The sequence below is a fragment of the Equus quagga genome, chromosome 3, assembly GCF_021613505.1.
Source record: "Equus quagga isolate Etosha38 chromosome 3, UCLA_HA_Equagga_1.0, whole genome shotgun sequence".
In the NCBI taxonomy this organism is placed as follows: Eukaryota; Metazoa; Chordata; class Mammalia; order Perissodactyla; family Equidae; genus Equus; species Equus quagga.
The window spans coordinates 143,603,995-143,624,192 of NC_060269.1; the positions used below are offsets into that span (position 1 = coordinate 143,603,995).

The window sequence follows — 20,198 nt, forward strand, 5'->3', positions numbered from 1 at the left end:
GGAGATTAGGAAAGAATAGAAAACATGTAAGAGAGGCAACAAAAGCCAAGTCCTGAAGCATGAACAGGATTCACCTGGTAAAGGCTGAGGCAGCTGCGAACAGAAAGGCCTGGAGTTTGAGAGAACAGTCGTGTTTGGGGAGAAACTTCAGTGGATGCTGAGTTGGGTAGATAAGTTAGTTCATGGAGGGCCGTGAATGCTTTGCCAAGGACTCTGGCCTCTATTCTGCAGGTGATAAAACACCACTGAACAATGTGAAACTGAACTGTGAAAATCCAGTATGGCTTTTCTCTTTCCACAGGGTGTGATGAGCAGAGGACAGAGGCCCAGTTACTATCAATCTCCAGGGCTAACTCAACAGGGTGCTTACAGGGTGCCAAGCGCTGACGCTGAAACACCTAACTGTCAAGAGCCCCCACGAGGTAAGTATGGGGTCAATTTGCCCCAAGGTCATGTCACTAGGAAGCTAGGAAGTGAGACGGGGATTCAAAGCCCAAGCAGTGCTGCCTTTATTGTGAAAAAAAGAAAGGATCGAGTCTGATAAAAGACGGATTTCTACATACATGAATGAGCATTTGGCCAAGACAAGGGTGGTCCCAGGGCAGCTCACAATGTAGGGCGCCTTCCACCACCTTCCCCGCTGTGCTCCAGCTCCAAGGGCAGTGCGGGGAACACTAGGAAGCGCTTGACACATAACATACGACTTGGCTTTAAAAGTTTTTAGCAATAGCACTGCCCCAGAACATATCATAGAGTGATCAAATAAATACGTTTCTCAGCAGAAGGAAACAACCACCCACCAACAACAAACTCTACAGTGCCTCCGATTTTTCACCGCACGTAGTAGGAACTAAACAAGAATTTATGAAAGGAATGCCTTCTGAGTGAGTTCATGGGATAGTGGTATCTTGTTTAAACATTGCAGTAACCTTATGGGACAGACACTGTTTTTTGCTGTTGTTTTTTGAGGATGATTAGCCCTGAGCTAACATCTGCTGCCAATCCTCCTCTTTTTGCTGAGGAAGGCTGTCCCTGAGCTAATAGCCATGCCCATCTTCCTCTGCTTTATATGTGGGATGCCTACCACAGCATGGCTTGCCAAGCAGTGCCATGTCCGCACCCGGGATCCAAACCAGCGAACCCCAGGCCGCCAAAGCGGAAAGTGCGCACTTAACCACTGCGCCACCAGACCGGCCCTGGGACAGGCACTGTTTTTATCCCCACTTGACAAATGAGGAATCTAATGGTCAGAATGACTAAAGAATCTGCCCAAGGGTAATGGTTTTCTTACTTCAAACGCCAGGCTATTTCCCTGTCTCTACCACACTCCTTAAGGTGGGTCAGCCTCTAAGCTCTACTACTTACTAGCCCATTGACCTTGGACAAGTCATTTAACCTCTGAATCTTAGTTTCTTCACCTGAACCATGGGGATGTGTACCTTCCCACACCACCTATTGTGAGCACTAAATGGGTTGACACATGTAAGGCCCCTGCCCAGAACTTGTCATAAATATGCACTTAACAAATGTGAGTTTCCATTAGCCCAGCTCTTCAGATGTCTAAATTTAATTTTGAAGAATTAAAAGTAGTATAGTTTTAGTTTCTCCCTCTTTTTCTTTCCTTCATTTCCTTCTCCCTCCCTTTCTTTCCCTTTTTTTCATAGCCCACTTGTGAAGAAGCAACTTATAAGAAAAATAAATATACACAAAGGCAGCTTGGAGTCAAGTCATAAGTAGACAGAGAGAAGAGAGAGAGGAAGGATATGAATTCCCCAGCCCAGATTCTGGATCTGCACTCAGACAATTTGGGATAAACTCCCAGATCTGCTGCTTACTAACTTCATCATTTCATAGGCTGCTTATTTACCTGTGGCTCCACTTTGTCATCTATAAACTGAGTGTGAAACTCACGGTACCTACTTCATAGCATTCTTGTGAGATTAAAAGACCTGAGGACTGTGCCCGGCACACAGGAAGTGGTCTATAAACATAGATTATTAACACTGTTCCAGGAATCTAAGATTGGCCATACCTGGATCAGAGGATTAAACCAAGCCTGAGCTTCCTGCAGCCAAAGCCAGAGAGCAAGAATTGTTTAACTGGAGCCCATGGACCCTCCAAGAATGCCCTAAATTCTACATGAAAATCTTCTGGGATGCGCTTATGAACATTTTTCGCAGGAAAGAATCTCAAACTTTTGTCCCTAAAAGGAAGTGTGATCCAAAAAGAAGTAAAACCCACCACTGACTGGATGACCTCTTAATTTCTTTGGTCTCCAAAATTCTAGAATTTCACCTTTAGTACTTACCCTTTTGGAAACCATGTTCCAGAACACAGAAACAGGGTTGCTGCTACAGTTGTCCCTCCGGGTTGGACAAGATTGATAGTTTATTTCTAAAAGACATAGTTTATGGAAAATAATTAAAGTAGGAAAGAAAGGGTATAATTAAGCTCCGCTCTCCCCGGCTGTTGGATTACAGTGGAGCCACTTTCCAATGGCATTGCTGGCAAGATGGAGGCTGGAGAATGGACACATCTCCACCCAGTTTAACTAAGTGCCCCCTGGATTGCTTCCAAGTCCTTGCCTGACCCTCCGAATCCCAGACAGGAACACAGTGCCCGCTTTGAGTCATCATTCTGGGAAATTGCAGCAAAGCTCATCCGACAGAGACGAGCCCCCAACGTGATCCCCGCACCCAGGAAGAACTAGAGAGAAAACTGGGCCCTCAGGGGCTACCCTGGCCAACCAGTCCTCCTCTCCTGTTGACAGCTTCTCCCCCAACCCTTAGTCCCCACGCCCTCAGGCTCAGATGGCCTCAGAGTCGTTCCACACTCTCCCTGTCCAGACAGGCTCAGCCATCGGTGAGGTACAGCAGGCACAGTGTGTGAACGCGCAGTTCTCGTGTTACTTCTCCCAAGGATATCTGCCTGAATGCACAAACATTTCTTCTTAGGTTTTTATTAAGGTATAATTGAGAAATAAAATGGTAAGATATTTAAAGTGTACAATGTAATAATTTGATATGTGCACACATTGTGAAAAGATCCCTAGTCATCAAGTAACACATCCATCACCTCACCTCACATTCTTTTTTATTCTTTTTCTTTTTTGTTTGTTTTTTTTGGTAAGAATATTTAAGTCGTACTCTCTTAGCAATTTCAATTATACAATACAGTATTATCAACTACAGTCACCATGTCATACATTAGATCCTCAGATCTTATTCATCTTACAACTGAAAGTTTGTAGCCTTTGACCATCCTCTCCCTGTGTTCCCCAGCCCCCAGCCCTGGGCGACCACTTTTCTACTCTGTTTCTTTGAGTTTGACTTCTTCTGTTTAGAGTTCGCATATAAGTGATACTACACAGTATTTGTCTTTTTCTGTCTGGCTTATTTCACTTAGCATAATGCCCTCCAATTTCATCCATGTTGTCATATATGACAGGATTTCCTTCTTTTTTAAAGCTGAATAATATTCCATTGTACGTATGTATATATATGTATATATATCACATTTTCTTTATCCATTGCATTGGACTGTATGAACATCCATTGAGTGTTAGTTCCTGGGGATAGAGAGATGAATCAGATAGAGGCCCTGCCTTCAGAGACCACATGATCTAGTATAGTCAAATCCATCGGGGAAAGATCAACCTGGGCTGGGGGTGCAGCACCGTTAGCGAAGGTTGATGTTGAACTTGGGTTTGAAGGATGAATAGGAGTCTTCAGACAGACAAGAAAGAGAAAGGTGCTCCATGCAGAGAGAAGACGTGCAAAGGCACAGAGTTGTGAGAAAGCCTAATGGGCTTAGATCAGCACAGCCAGGGCAGAAGGGAGGAGGGGAGGACGAGGATGATGGAAGACAAGGCAGATGAAAGACAGAGGCCAGGCCATGGTAAGAAATTTGGACTTCATCCTAGAGGCGAAAGAGAGCTGTTTAGGTTTTAGGTAAGAGGCAGAAACAATCCCACTGTGGTGGCCAGATGGAGGCTGACCCAAAGGAGTAAGGAGGGAGCAGCGAGAACCTTACAACAGTCCAGCCAGAAAGGAGGGTGTGTTAGTGTGCTGGGCGCAGGCAGTGGGAGCGGGATGGGACAGAAAGGGTGAATTGCTGGGGCAATCCCGAACAGCCCAGATCCTCACCAGAAGAGCCTGAGTCTCCACACCAGCTGAGATCGTCAGCAATGTAACCCAGCAGCGTGTTCTCCAGGGTGAACAATGCCTGCTGCACCCGCGTGTACTGATGCGCCAACTCCTTTGTTTTGCTCCAAAAGACTGTCTAAGGAAGAATAAACACAATCTGTTACTGAGATCAATTTAGCAAGTCAAAAGAACAGACCTACATTTTTCAAAATGAAGGAACAACATAGAAAATAGAGAAAATCACACATAGGAAGGGTAAATGTTCTCGAGTGCATCAGGGCTTTCTGTGTGTGACGGAAAACGTGCGCGCACGCATGTGTGTGTGTGTCTGTGTCTTCTAGCTCACAGCGTAAAATGAGTTTATTATTCTGGATTGCAGTAAAAAAAGTTTGAAAGCCATTGATCAAAATCTTATAATAAACATACAAGTGGAACACATCTGGAGAAGGCATTAAGAAATTCCAACCTTCCTAAAGCTCTCTGCAAAATGATTTTGTCTCCATGCTATTTCTGGGAGAAGCGCTCCTTGGTTCTTAAAGAGCCCCAACCCCTGTTTCTTTCCTCAAATCGCCCCCATCCCCACAAAAAAAAAAAAGAAAAGGAAAGAACAAATGCGGTGAGGTTTTTTTCAAGGTCCCTTTGTAAAGGCACAGAAAGTCAAATTTCAGAACAATCTTCTGCTCCGTGGATCTACGCATTTTTAGGAGGAGGTGGTGGAGGGCGTGGTCTGAAGCACGGGCCCTGGAGTCCACCTCCTGATGAAGCCCAGCATCACCACTTCCTAGCTGTCTGACCTTGGGCAACCAAAGCATCACTAAGCCTCACTCTCCCCATCTGTAAAATGGAAAAGACAACAATTGTAAGGAACTCCTGGGATGCTGAGGAGAGTAAACGAGACGCAGCAAATGAAGGGCTGAGTCCCATGTCTGTGGCATGTCACTTATTCAACAAGGGTCACCTGGGTGTTTATTTACCAAGCAGCTCCTCTGTGAAGAGCCTTGTGCTTGGTGCGCCCAGCAGGAGCTCCATAGTAACTCCAGCTCTGACGATGCGACCAGAGGCTGTAATCTGCCAACAGCTTAAGGGCTTCACAAAGAGGATTTGGGGCACATTAAGTTTTCACCTTAAACACTGACCTTAGAAAAGATGCAGCACATTACTGACCTTTTCCAGCATCACCAATGTATTAAAACTAGGTCTCTCTGGCTCCAAATCTTGTGCCATTGACCTTTCAACTGGTCACTTTCAAGACCATCAAACTCCAGCAATCCCTGGTCACCTAAATTCACCAAGCCTCAGTTTTCTCTCTGTGAAATGGGGACGCGACACCGGCCCTGCCTATTCCACAGGATGACTGTGAGGACCTAACAGGATAAGGCTTAAGAGAGTCCTTCTGAAGCAAAGAGAGCATTCTGCAAAGGCAAATTGGCATTGTTATTACTATTATTAGTAGAAGGCAGGGGAGAATTTTGTAGCTATATAAGGCTGGGTGACTTTTGTTTGGGCTGGGTTGGGTTTCGTGTTGGGTCTGTTTTGCCTGATTTTTGGCTGAGTCTCCTTTCCTCTTTCTGTGTCCCCACTTCTTGCTCTTTCCTCCCTTGCCCAGGGTTCCTAAGTCTGGATGATATCCTGGTCCCCAAGTAGCCCCACAAACGCTATCCATGCCAACCACACCTACACTCTAATGTCCAGATTTTCCTCTTCCCTCATCCTGGTCAAAATTTGGTCCTGTGACCTCTTCTCTCTGGCTTTTATCCTCAGCTTTAAAATCAAAAACTTGCTCCAGTTACCTTGTTGCAAGGTACGGTCTGATTTGCCAGCTCTATGAGCGGTTGATAGTCTTGTTCTGTGGCGTCGCAAGGGTCCTTGGAAAGAAAGGACTTCAGGAACGCCTCCTGTATCTTTTGACAGTCTTTATCTCTGTGAAATAGAACATGGAAAATAAAATAAAACATGAATAATCAGATTCCAAACATATTTTGGGGGCATAATTACCCAAAAAATCTCATGTGGGAAGCATTTACTGGGTGCCAAGTAGTCCATACACATCATCCCGGCTGATCTCGCAACACTGTTATGCCATGAGCGTTCCCCTCCCTGCCCTACAAGGTCCCTGCCCTCATGGTCCTCACTCTGGTTAGGGAGACAGGCAGTGCAAGAACAATCAAATGAGTGAACAAAATAAGCACAGATGACCATGCGTATACAAGAAATCACTGGAGAGGGCCACCAGGAGAATACTGAGGCCGTGACACTTTAGGGAGGCCGATCAGGGGAGGTCTCCCTGCGAGGTCATTTAAGCTGAGACTAAATGCTGAGAAGGAGTGAATCCAGATGAGGGTGTTGCAGTGCAAAGGCCCTGAGGCAGGAAAGAAATTGCCGATTGGGGGAAACTGAGAGAAGCACAGCATGACTACAGTGTAAAGGAACAAGGGGAGTGGTGAGAAATCACGTCAGAAAAATAATTGAGAGGCAGATCACTTAGGTCTTTCAGACGAAGAAAATGATTTCAAATTTTACTCTAATAACAGTGGGAAGCCATAGGATGGTTCAAAGCATGGAAGTGGCCTTGGCTGATTTTTTATTTCTTTTTTCTTTTTTGCTGAGGAAGATTGGCCCTGAGCTAAACTCTATTGCCAATCCTCCTCTATTTTATATGTGGGTTGCTGCCACAGCATGGCTGCTGAAGAGTGGTGTAGGTCCACGCCTGGGAACCGAACTTGGGCTGCCAAAGCAGAGCATCCAAACTGAACCACTAGGCCACTGGGATGGCCCCTGATTTTCATTTTTGAAAAATCACTCTGGAAAACTCTGAGCTGGCCTCAAAGAAGGAGAAAAGTCTCTGAAATAGAAATTTCAACTCCACATCCCCTCCAAACAGCCCTTGGCAGTGAGAAAGCAGGCAGGCGAGGAAGAACAATGGAGGGGAGAGAGAAGAGGTCATAGAGAAAATAGCAGTTGGGACTTTCTTTGTGTGTTAATGCTAACAGTGCACATAAGCCCATCATTCCTTCAGGGCAAAGAAGTGGGTTTCCACTGGGAGAGCTCGGTCATCATCAAGAGGGTAAACTCCAGCCTTTGCAGTGGGGACCCGAGGTCCAGTACCAGGTCAGGCAGCTTGACCTGGGGGAAGTAAAGATGAGACCCCTAGTTTTCGATTCCTTTCTGAGCCTGCTTTCCCTCTGCAGAGCACACACAAAGCAGGCCATCCCAGAGGGTCTCCTGCCTTCCTGACACAGACTGGCTTCCGCCCAGTAAGCCAAGGACTCAGAGAATATTGGTGAGGCAGCAGCCCTTCTGCAGAAGCCTCCCTGCTCTTTTGGGGGCAGGAAACAGGGGAAAGCCCTTCTGTTTAGGGCAGGGAGGGAGATCCTTGAGTTAGGCTGCCTGTCTGAATGCTGGCTCTGCCCGTTATGCTGTATGTCCTTAGGAAAGTCACTCAACCTCTCTCTACCTCTGTTTCCTCATCTGTCAAGTATCTACCTAACACAGATGTCCTGGGATTAAATAAAACACCCATTAAATTCTTTCAGAACAGTGCCCAGCACAGCACAAGGGCTCAGTCAATACCGGTGTTATAAGTCCTTCCTTTCTTCCTGTGCCCCTGGCCCAGACCTTCCTGGCTGTGAGCAGTCATGCCCAGCCAGCAGAAGTGGGCGTGTCCCACACCTCGTGCCCTACCTAGCAATCCAGCTCATCCTCACAAAGTCCCGAAGGACGTTCAGTATGTGCCACGCCTGGGCAGTGAGAACACACAGCTGCGTGGGGTCAGAGCTAGGGCACAGACACAGGCTGGGGGTTAACGCCCTGCTTATCTCCTTGTCCACATGCAATATGAGCTTCTCCTTGCTCTCAGTTTTGGATGGACCTAGGAAGAACCAGCCTAGAAAATATAATAGCTTTGATGTAAAACAGCCACAGGACAAAATTCCAGACCGGTCACCTAATATCTGGGTGGGCTGCAGTAAAAACAATAACAGGTAGCTTTTACTGAGGGCTTAACGTATGCTTCACATGCATATCTCATTTAATCTTATAACACTTCCGTGAGCAAGTGTATCAGGATTTGATTTGAGTTAATAAGACTTAAAATTTCAGGGACTTAAGGTAGAATTTTATTTCTAGCTCATATATCAATCTAGAGGCTAGGATCTGGGACTGGTATGACATTCCACATGTCAGAGACCCATCTACCCAGACCAAAATGGCTGCTCCAATTCCAGCCATCATGACTACATTCCAGCCAGCAGGAAAGATTAGGGGGGAAAAAGAGGAAGAGAAAGAAGAAAAAGAAAGAGGAGGAAAAGGCAGCAGCAGCAATGGACATGTGTCACCTGCCTTTTAAGGACAGGTACTAGAAGCTCTTCTCTCATTTGCTAAAATGTAGTCACATGTCCATACCTAGCTGCAACGGAAGGTGAGAAACGCAGTCTTCAATTTTGATGGCCATTACACATCTAAAATCGTAGTTTTAATTCTAGAGAAGAGGTCAGCCTGCAGGCTGTGCCACAGATAGATACCACCATTGTCCAGCAAGGAGGAAACTTTAAGACTGTGCATTAAGTAACTTGCCTGAGGTCACACAATTAGTGAGTGGTAAAGCCAGGACTGGATCCGTGTCCGTGTGAGCCTGCAGGTCAGGTTCCCACCACACTACCACAGCATCATCGCCTATGAGGCAGCCTAGTAACTGCTCCAGCCTCAGTTTCCTCATCTATAAACAGGAGACGATAACACTTCACTCCTGGGAGGTTTGCGAGGATGAAATGAGGTAACCTGTGACATGCGCCTGGCTCTCAGGAGGGCTGTCTCCACGGACGCCCTTCCACTTCCCCCATCGGCACAGGACGTTTCAACTGCACTGTCTTCAAAGGCTGTGCCAGGAAACCATCATCAGCCTGGCTTTCTCCATATAATATATATTTAAGGAAAAAAAGTTATTACATTATGAACTTCGGTGTCCGTCAAAATTTCTAGGGCACCGTGATGGGATGTTTAGAGAAAAGGTGCTGCATGGCTATTTCGTTTTTCATTCAGGGGATCATGTTTAATTGCATTTATTTAAGGCAGGGGGCTTCTCAGAAGTTTCCTGTTCCAGATTCCAGCTCCCTATAAAATTCTTCTACCTCTGTCCTTAGCGGCATATGCAGGACTCGAGGGGGACAAGGGGTGGAGGAGAGCCGTCTGCCTGAGATGGAAGAATAAGAGAATGGCCCACAACCAAAGATCTGGCAGAAAAGACAAATTAACATATGCTGAGTACCCACCAAACACCAGACGCTGTCATAGCATATTCTTATTTAATCACCAAAAACGCGAAAGAGTCTCAAACAGAACTCACAAGCCTCCAAAATTATTTTTATGCTTCTTAGCAATATAGACTCCAGTTCAAGAAACGTTACTTTAAGAGTTCAGGAAATCCCAGATTAAAAATCTAACAGCCTCTTGTTTAGAGGGGGCAGAGTTAGAGAACTCGAGAGTTGAAACAGACGTTGGAGGAGTTTATAACTCAACTTTCTTCCCTCTCTCTGTTTCAGAGATCAGCGCCTCCGACGAGCCCCTCGAATAAGACAAAACGGAGAGAGGCAGTGAGAAGTCTGGGGGCACGCTTCGTGAAACTACTTTTCAACCTTAAAATCAAAAGTAAAGGGGCCGGCCCTGTGGCCTCATGGTTGAGTTCAGCGTGCTCCACCCAGCGGCCAGGGTTCCCAGATTCAGATCCTGGGCGCAGACTTACACCATTCATCAGCCACAAGGCTGGTGGCGACCCACATACAAAACAGAGGAAGATAGGCACAGATGTTAGCTCAGGGCAAATCTTCCTCAGCAAAAAAAAGCAAAGAAAAAAGAAGTAAACATCTCATGCTGGAGGTGCAAGTCAGCATTTTTATTGATATATATACTTTTTGTAAATTTATATTATATAATAAATAATATATTTTTATTGATATATAGACATAGCTATGTAGAGAAATCAGACTGCAGTGTACAGAGATGTCTGCTTTACTCAATCATATATGTCATCACAGAATGGGCCTCAAGTTCGCAAGTGGGGCTCTAAAAGGTGAGCCCTTAATTTCATGATCTGCAGAAGTCCACCATCTTCATTTTTGTCCCCTGGGGTGGAGCACAGTTTCTCCAGTTCAAGCGGCAGCCAAGCACAAGCTGTCTTGAGTAAGCTGGCTGCTTTAAAGGAGACAGGGGGCCTCAGGAATTCCCGTGTCCAGCAGAGATGGAAGCGGATCTCTCTGACTGAAGAAGCACCATGGAACGAGGAAGAGCCATTTCTGGAAGTTCAATATTTCTTTTTTTCCAATGGCTCCTCTGTTCCAAAATTAGAGGCTTCAGCTATGATACTTCCAGAGGGACCTGCTGCTTGGGATAAGGGACTGTGACATGGCCATTGCTGTCCCCCAGAGCTCAGTCTGTGCCCATGGCCCCTCTGCAGGGGCCCCCTCCACCAGGAGGGCTGTTGCACGTCGTCTGGTCCCGTGGTTCTCTGCTCTGGCCACACCCAAGGATCACCTGGAGAGCTCCAGAAAGACGCAGAGCCTGCTCCAGACAAACCAAGTCGGAATGCAGAAAGTAGAAAGAGCAGAACCCGGAGTTTTCCCAAAGCTTCCCACTGCCACCTCCTCCCAGCCCCGGAAACTGCCCTTTTGCTTTCTGTCTCAGTGACCTTGACTTCTGGAGGTATCTCACAGAGTGGAATCACCCAGTGCTTGTCTTTTGGTGACTGGTTTAGTTCACTGAGCACCACGTCCTCACAGTTCCTCCATGCCATAGCACGTGTCAGAATTTCTCTCCTTTGTAGGGCTGAATAACATTCCGTTGTGATTAAACACCACATTTGCTTTATCCATTCGCCCATCACAGACACCTGGATGCTTCCTCCACCATCCTTTCAATCCGCAGAGACTCACCTAGGGCCACTGTGAGCCTCCCCACAGGCACAGAGCTCAAAGATAAACACGTGCCATTTCTGTCCTGAAGGCACTCATATCACGATGCGGGGGCAGAGAAGAGCAAAATTAATTACCGTTAGAGCGCTGGCGACTTGCCCAAGGCACTAAAACTTGAAAACACAATAAATAGTAGAAGCTTTTCTAATTTTCAACTATAGAGGATAGAAATAGGCTTGAAACAAAACAAAACAACCTTGATTAAATGTGATTCAGTATCCTCATTTTGAAAATGAGGTTTCCCTGTTTGCTCTCCCAGTTGCTGTGACGCACAAAATCTCTATTTAGAACCACTGTGGGTTTCTATTTGATCACCTCCCACCTTTGCTTCCTTTGGGTTCCAGGTGATTAGAGAGGTGTAGCCAACAAAAGGGGACAGCTCATAGGGCGCCTCCGCTCCATGGAATATAAAGCAGCCCTTGAACACTGTGTTTATAAATAGCCTGGGGCATGTTTATTTTACTTTAGTGAAAAAAGTAGAGCTCAACTTAAAGAAAATAGAAGGATGCATAACACACTGGTAACAGGATTGTCTCTGGGAAGAGGAATAAAGGGGAATTTCCACTTTCACCCCATATTTTTCTATATTGTTGGTTTACAATAAAAATGGATTCATGTATTATCCAAGTAATTTTAAAAAGGGGTGTTAAATTTTTTTTAATTGAAGATATAGTATAATGACAAAAAATTGTTTAAAACTGAAAAAATAAAACCACAGTAATCAAACCATCTTCAAATATGGTTATATCTGATTTCTAGGAGTACAAGGGTTGCTCTGTGATCTTCTCTTCCTTATATTTTGAATTTTTCTATAATAAGCATACATTAGAATGGGGGTCATAACAAAATATTCATTTTCTGTTTTAGTTGCTTGAGAATTAGACCAAACATCTGAGAACCTTGGAAGGTCTTAGAACATGGGAACAGCTCAGGCCCAAATGCCTTGGTTGCCACCTGGGGTTTTTGTGCCCTCCCCCACGTCTCTTGGCTACAAGGCATCTTTACTCATCCTTCATCCAGTTAAAGACAATACCACGTAACCAGGAAGATTTAGTGCTGGTGCCCCGGATGCTTTTTTCAAAGCCTGACGATGTGAAATATTGGGGGGCGTGGTGCAGACCTCTTCCAGTGGAGATTTTCCTCCACTTTAAAGACTTCCTTGCATCCTTGAGCAAGATTGCGTTGTCAGATCACACTCTCACTAGTCACAGATCGTACCTAGAATTTAACTTCATGAATAATGTCAAGGAGACAGGTCACGGAGAGGCTCCCACAGAGGAAGGACAGGACAGCACACCCTGCAGAGCTCCCCGGGTGCTGCCTGCCTTTCTGCATGGGACATGTGCTTTCCAGCCCAGGATAGTAGATAAGGTTACTATGTGAGGTTTTGTAGGGTTCCTCACACAGCCAGAAGGATTGAAGTGAGGCGACATCTCCATTTTATCTCCCAAAGAGCTCTACAGCTTACATGACTCTCCAGGGACTCATGCTGCACAGATTCTGAGTTCATTTTCCATAAGTAATCCTTTAACGAAAGACATCCTGCTGAGGGCATTCAAGAGATAGCTTGATCATTCATGCTAGCTAATATCATTAGTCCGTCTACCTGGAGGTCCAGTTGACAAGGAGGTTAGAACAGCTCACCTCCTTCCTTTCTTTCCCTCAGGATCATTCCTCTTCCCAAATTGAGAAAAGCCACCCAAGCCAGCTGCTTGAGCTCCTTCTTCCCTGAGACCTAGAGCGCACAAGGTTGTTTGTGGAGATGTTGATGAAAAAGAGACACGCAGCCCCTGACACTGGAGAGCCAGCATGGCACTCACAGTGAGGCCTTGGTTGAACAGAATCCCAGGAATAAACATCTCCAATAAGGCCTCTGAGTGACCAAGACAGACCAGGATGTGAACAGACAAAAACAATGTCCAAACCACAAAAAAAATGACCAAACATCCTTTTACGACAGCTAATACGAGTGACTTCTGCTTCTTTACCAATTAGAGCTTCAGCTTTGCTTCCTTCTTCCAGCCGGATAGATAAGATCTATTCAGATGCCCTATCATGGAATCATCCCAACCCCTCTGCTTCCTGGCAGCACCCAGGCAAAGCCAGTCTCATTGAACCTTCCCCCAAATCTCCTAAAACAGGTCCAAATCCTATAAGTCCTTTCTAACATCCTTGGACTGAACCCTCCCCTGCCCCTGTGGGTCCCTATGATGAGCACTCACCCTTCTTGTAAAGAGCAATAAACCCATCTTGTTCAACCACAGTGTGTTCCTGGTGGTCTTGGGTTGGGTGGCACTGACAGTAACTGTCAATCTTGAATGAGATATTAAAGAATCAAAAGGCCTGTGAAAACCAGCCTGCCTCAACCAGGGTTCATGCTTGGCAAAAGCTTCAGGAGCAGCTTCTGAAAGACTTGATTTGTTAATAAGAATGTTTTCATATTGAGCTAGAGTCTTAGTCTGATAGTTTCCTGCTTGCCTCCTCAGTGGATGGCCTGGAGGCTCAGTGGAGTGCAGGCAGGGCACAAATGTCAGGATGCAAGGTCAATGGTATGTCCTCCCCCTTCCTACCACTCTGCTTCTTCCAGCAGACCCCAGACAGGTCATCACTCACCCTGTCCCTCTCTCACCCCTTCTCCCTACCTCTGACCTACCCAGGTAGGTTGTCTCCAGGTGCCTGAAAGCAGGAGGCTTCACGAGAGGGAAGAAAGAAGAGGGTGTGAACACCACAGAGAGCTCAGCACATGCCAGCCCTGTGCTAAATGCTTCCCTTTAACTTATCCTGTTTACTCCTCACTCCAGCCCTGTGGGGAGGGTACTATCATAATCCTTGTTTGAGAGCTGCTGACACTCAGAGTTTAGTAGCTTGCCAGAAGCCAGAAAATTTAGTGAATGACAGACCTGCCTTACATGCCAAACTTCACTCTTTCTACTAAACAATGCTGCCTCCCAGAGGAAATTTAAAATCTTGGCCCTATCCCCAGAATGAGGATGTTCCTAACAGAAACAGGGACCTAAGACCTCACGAGGGGTTGTTGTTTCCCTAGATCCCATGAGGAGTTGAAGACAAGAATAGAATAGGACACAGTTACTCCCAGGTGAGAGGATGAAGTGAGGGGGTGAGAGGGGATGGGGCAGAAAGGGTTAAAGTCTTATGCTAAGGTGAAAAAACAGATATATTTGGTGGTTAAATCCATTTTGTATGTTGTCAGCCTACTTTGGGCTTCATAACTCTGTGCTATCACTTCTCTCTAAGTCTACACCCTTCCCACAAATGATTATATTTCAAAGTCCCCATTAATAAAGCAACATGACCTTCGTAATGTGTTGCTCCCCAGGCAAAGCTCTCACACCCCAAATCCTCATCCCTAAAAGCGCTTAGATCTTGAGGGGCCACTACACTCATTCCATGAGTTTTCCTGCCATCAAGTCCCACAGGGCGGGTTGTCTTGACCCAAAGAAAACACGCAGGTTAACTCAGGTCTTAAGCCTCTAATTTGATGCCCCTGGCGCCTGTTTTGAAGGTGAAGACTGCCATCTTGTGGGGGAAGCAAGCGATTGGTGAGGTTCACTGAGGCAAGCAGGATTTTCGAAATAGAATCTTAAAGTCTGAAGACTCATCAGGCCAAAGGAAAGCTCAGAGTCATTACTTCGTTAATCCAGATGTACTGAGCATCAACCATGTGCTAGGCATATTTATGAGCATGTAGGATACACCAGTGAACAAAACCAACTCAGGTCCCTGTCCTCCTGGGGATTTACCTCCTACCAGAGCAAGACTGACCATAAACATAGTGAATAAGTAAGTTACAGAGTATCCTAAAAATTTATAAGTTCTATGGAAAAAAGGGAAAAATGGAGCAGGATAAGGGTGTCAGGCGTGATGGTGGAGGAGGTGGCAGTGTTCATCATTAAACAGAGTGGACAGTAGATGACATCTGAGTGAAGAACTGAAGGAAGCAAGGCACTTCGTTATACAGACATCTGAGGGAACCGCATTCTATGCAGAAGGAACAACCATCACAAGGGCTCTAATGTCTGATATGTTCCAGAAACAGAAAAGAAGCCAGTGTGGCTGGAGCAGAAGGAGCAAGGTAGTGAGTCGACAGCAATGAGGTCAGAAAGATAATGATGTCAGACTGGGCAGGGCTTCATAAACCATTGTAAGGAATTTGGCTCCTACTCATGGTGAACTGAGGAGCCATAGAGGATTATGAGCACAGGGGGTAAATGATATTACTTAAGTTTCAAAGGATTTCTCTGGCTGCTTTGTTGAATATAGTCTAAATGAGGAAAAAGGGCAGAGACAGGCAGATCAGTAATCTGGGCAAGTGCTGAGGGCCGTTTGGACCAGGGTGGTGGCAGTGGAGATGGTAAGAAGCGATAGATTCTGGATTCATTGTAAATTCCCTAAAAGATTGGATGTGTTGTTAGAGACATAAGGAGTCAATGATAATTCCAAAGTCTGGGGCCTGAGACCCTGGAAGGATGGCATTGCAATTAACTGGGATAGAGAAGACTCTGGGTGTAGGTGACATTGATCAGTTTGGTTTTGGACATATTGAGTTTAAAATGTCTATTAAACATGCAAAGGAAGCTATGGAATAAACAAATAGATATATGAATCTGAAATTCAGGAGAAATAAAGCCACGAGTCTCTATGATATCAGCATCCAAAAGACAAAAAAGAGAAGATGACCGTGGATTGAGCCTTGAGGCACTCCAAAATAAGAAGATGGGAGAAGAAACCAGCAAAGGACTGGAAAGGTGCCATCACGGATGTAGGACAACAAGCAGAAGAATGGGTTATGCTGGAAGCCAAGTGAAGAAAGCGTATTAAACAAGAGGAAGTGATCAGCTGTGTCAGATGCTCCTGAGTGGTCAAGGAAGATGAAGGCTGAGAATGGACCATTAGAATTATCACCAAGGAAGTCATGTCAAGAGCCATTTTAATTTCCAAATGCAAAGGGAGGGACCTATCTTTTTGTTATTGATTCCTAGGTTTTTGTTTTTGTTTTTTTTTTTTTGCTTTTATGCCATATAATTTATTTTGTGAATTTATTTTGGGGAAGATCTTGGGAAATACTGCCTATGTCTAAATATATTACACATCTTGTAAATTAAGACAGCAATATTGCTGAATTTATCCTCCCGTGCCCTCACCTTTCATCCTCATTCCAAGCCTGAGCATGTCTCCTAGAATATTAAGCAAACCAGTTCCTTACTAATTATCTGTTGGCATGAAAATTTTTCTGAAACCATAAAGCAAAACAAATTAGCAAAAGAAATCTAATGTTGAGATTTGAATCATTCTGTGATAGTCACTTGTAACCCCTTACTTCAAATTCTTGTACTCACTAAAACCCATTTATCATCATTATAATATCTAAATGTTATAAATATTAACATGTATTTATATTAATAAAATATAACTTTACATATTTATAATTCCATTCTTTCATTCAATAAATACAGAGCGCTCGTATGTCCCAGGCAGAGTATTAGGTATACTCTAAGGACACAGCGGTTAACAAGACACGCTCAGCCCCCACCCTCCAAAGTTTTCAGTCCATAGGAAATTATAGTTATTAAATAAGAAATAACAATAAAGAGAATTGTGTGGTTGCTAAGGGAATATACCACATTGGGATCTGCTCTTGTGTAATGTCGGATATTTTTGGAACTATGTGTAAGAAAAAATTTAGATGCTTATAGCTTGGTGACCACATGATCCCTGGCTACCTCTGACCTCAAATTGTTCTCCTCTGCCTTTTACCTCCCATGTGCCAAACTTTCCTTCTTTCCATTTCTCAAAAACACATCAAGCTTATTTCTGTCTAAAACTTGTGGATAGAATATCAACATTCAAAACTTCAAAACATTCCTATACGCTAGCAACGAACAATTAGAAAACACTTTTTTTAATTAAAAAAATTATACATATATATCCTACTTGATAATATAGCAATAAAACCATAGGAATACGAAAATAGGAAATATTGAGCCATAAATTTAACAAAAAGTATGCAAGACATATCTGAAAACAAAACATTGCTGAGAGAAATTTGAAAATACCTCAAGAAATAGGTATACCATATTCGTGGGTTGGAAGGCTCAATATTAAGATGGTAAGTATCACTAAGATGTATCTACAGATTTAATAGATCACAAATCAAAATTTCAACATGTGGGGCTGGCTCCATGGCTGAGTGGTTAAGTTCGCGCACTCCGCTGCGGCGGCCCAGGGTTGGATCCTGGGCGCAGACATGGCACCGCTCATCAGGCCACGTTGAGGCAGCGTCCCACCTCCCACAACTAGAAGGACGTGCAACTAAGATATACAACTGTGTACGGCGGGGAGGTTTGGGGAGATAAAACAGAAAAAAAAAAAGATTGGCAACAGTTGTTAGCCCAGGTGCCAATCTTTGGGAAAAAAAAAAAATTTCAACATGCTTTGTTTAAAAGATTGACAAGTTGATTCTAAAATGTATGTGAAAATACAAAAAACCTAGCCAAAGCAATTAAAAGGAGAAAAAAGCTGGAGGACTTAGATTATTTGACTTCAAAACTTGCTAAAGAGCTTCAGAGACCTAGACAATGTGGTAGTGGTGAAAGAATATAGATCAAAAGAATAAAATAGCGTTCAGAAAGAAACTCATTTATAGGGCGCTATAGATTGAATATTTGTGTCCCTCCAAAGCTCACCTGTTGAAACCTACTCCTCAATGTGATATATTAGGAGATGGAGCCTTTGGGGTGTGATTAGGTCATGAAGACATAGCCCTCATGGATGGGATTAGTGCCCTTACAAAGGAGACCCCACAGAGCGCCCTCCTCCCTTCCCCGTGTGACAACACAGCAAGAACATGGCTGTCTATGCACTAGGAAGCAGGTTCTCACCAGCCCCCAAATCTGCTGGTGTCTTAATCTTGGACTTCCCAGTCACCAGGACTGTGAAAAATAAATTTCTGTTGTTTATAAGCCACCCGGTCTGCAGTATTCTGTTATAGAAGCCTGAACAGACTAAGGCATACAGTTAATTGATGGTCAGCAAAGGTGTCAAAGCAATTCAGTGGGAAAAGGAAAGTTCTTTCAATAAACGATGCTACAGCAAATAGGTTTTCATATACGAAAAAAAATGAAGTCGACCCTTCACACCATACATAAAAATTAACTAGAAATGGATCAGAGACCTAAAACACAAGCTATATAAGAAAAACCAAATAAATTAAACCTTATCAAGACAAAAAGACTTTGTTCTTTAAAAGACTCCATTAAAGAAGATGAAAAGGCAATTCACAAAATGAAAGAAAATATTTTCAGCACACATCTGACAAAGGACTTTATTCAGAATACATTAACATCCTATAACTCAAAAATAAGAACAAAAACCTGATTTTTTAAGATTGGCAAAAGATTTAAATACATACTTCAATAAGCCCACGAAACAATAACCAACATCGTTAGTCATGAAGGAAATGCAAATTAAAAACACCATAAAAACACCACTACAAACCCATTAGAATGGCTACAATTTTAAAGTCTGACAATATCAAGTGTCAGCAAGGATGTGGAACAAGCAGAATCTTCATACACTGATGACGGACATGTAAAACTATACAATTACCTTGTAAAACCATTTAGGAGTTCCTTAAACAGCTAGACCATATGGCTCAGCTATTTCACTTCTGGGTATTTACACAAGAGAAACAAAAGCATATGTCTGCACAATAATTTGTACACTAACGTTCATAGCAGCTTTATTCAAAATAACCACAAAGTGAATACAAGCCAAATGTCCAGCAAGGGGTGAATGGATGAACAAATCGTAGTTTATACACACAATGGGCTAGTATTAAGCAATAAAAAGGACTGAATTATTAATACATACAACAACATGGATGAATTTCAAAAACATTAGGCCAAAGCCAGAAAAGAAGCCAGACACAAAAGACTACATAGTATATGATTCCATTTATATGAACTTCCAAGAAAGGTAATCTCCAGAAACAGAAAGCAGACACACCCTACTGGACATCAGGACATTAGCAATTTAAACAGTGTAGCAGTGGTATAGGGATGATAGGACCATAGAAGAGGGTGTTAGAGACCCCAGAAACAAACTATCAAATGTGATATGCAACGGAAGTGGCATTATAAAGCCTCGGCAAAGATGGATTATTTAATAAATAGTACTCACACAACTGACTATCCATCTGTGGGAAAAAAGGAAATTATGTTTCTACCTTACACCACACACAAAAATAAATTCCAAATAAATAAAAGAGTTAACAACTAAAAGAAAAGTTTAAGATTTTTGGAATATACATAACCTTTTTTGTGACCTCTGGCAAAAAGCCAAGTTCTTAAATAAGATACAAAAAAGCACATCCATAAAAGAAAAGGTAAATATGATTACGTTAAAATCTTCAGTAAGACGAGAGACCCAATAAAGTCAAGAGTCAAGCCACAAATTGGGAGAACATATTTGCGATCCATGTAACAGACAAAAATTAGAATCCTGAATATGTAAAGACAGGCAAAAGACAAAAATAGGCATTTCACAGAAGAAACCAGAATGACCAATAAATACATAAAAAGATGATCAATTGTATTAGTAATTAGGGAAATGAAAATTAAAGCTACAAAGAGATGGGCAAAACTGTTCAAGTTTGACAATTCCAGCTGGTGGTGAGGATGTTCAGCAACAAGGACCTTCACTCTACTTCTGGGGAAGTAAATTGATACCACAAATTTGGAGACCAGTTTGGCCATGTGTAATGAGGCAGACACTGTTAGTTCCGTACTCAAATAGATTTTCCTCGTCCTTCTTCCCTATTGGTAAAGCTAATCTCTTTCATAGTGATTGAAAATATCAAATACTCACTTTGCAAGCCTCCTTTTTAGTTTGGGGTGTCATATGTGGCTCAATTCTGGCTAGTGATATTCTAGGGGAAGCACAGAGACAGTTGAGGGAGGACTTCTGGAAAAGATGTTATTCCCTGGTAAAGAGGGACTTGCAACGAGGGCACTCTTGCCCATCCTCCTGCTCTCTGTTCCTGGGTATCATTCTCTAAGGATGTAATGCCTAG

General features: G+C 43.7%; 1 protein-coding gene across 1 annotated transcript in view; it reads right to left on the minus strand.

Annotated features, from left to right (window-relative positions):
* Positions 1 to 20,198, minus strand: part of CD38 (CD38 molecule) — a 49,322-nt gene that overhangs the window by 9,262 nt on the left and 19,862 nt on the right. The window contains exons 2-4 of the mRNA XM_046657569.1: positions 5,936 to 6,065; positions 4,146 to 4,281; positions 2,309 to 2,394 (exon numbers count right to left, since the gene is read on the minus strand). Coding sequence (XP_046513525.1) covers positions 2,309 to 2,394; positions 4,146 to 4,281; positions 5,936 to 6,065 — 352 coding nt within the window. The remainder of the gene's footprint in view (positions 1 to 2,308; positions 2,395 to 4,145; positions 4,282 to 5,935; positions 6,066 to 20,198) is intronic.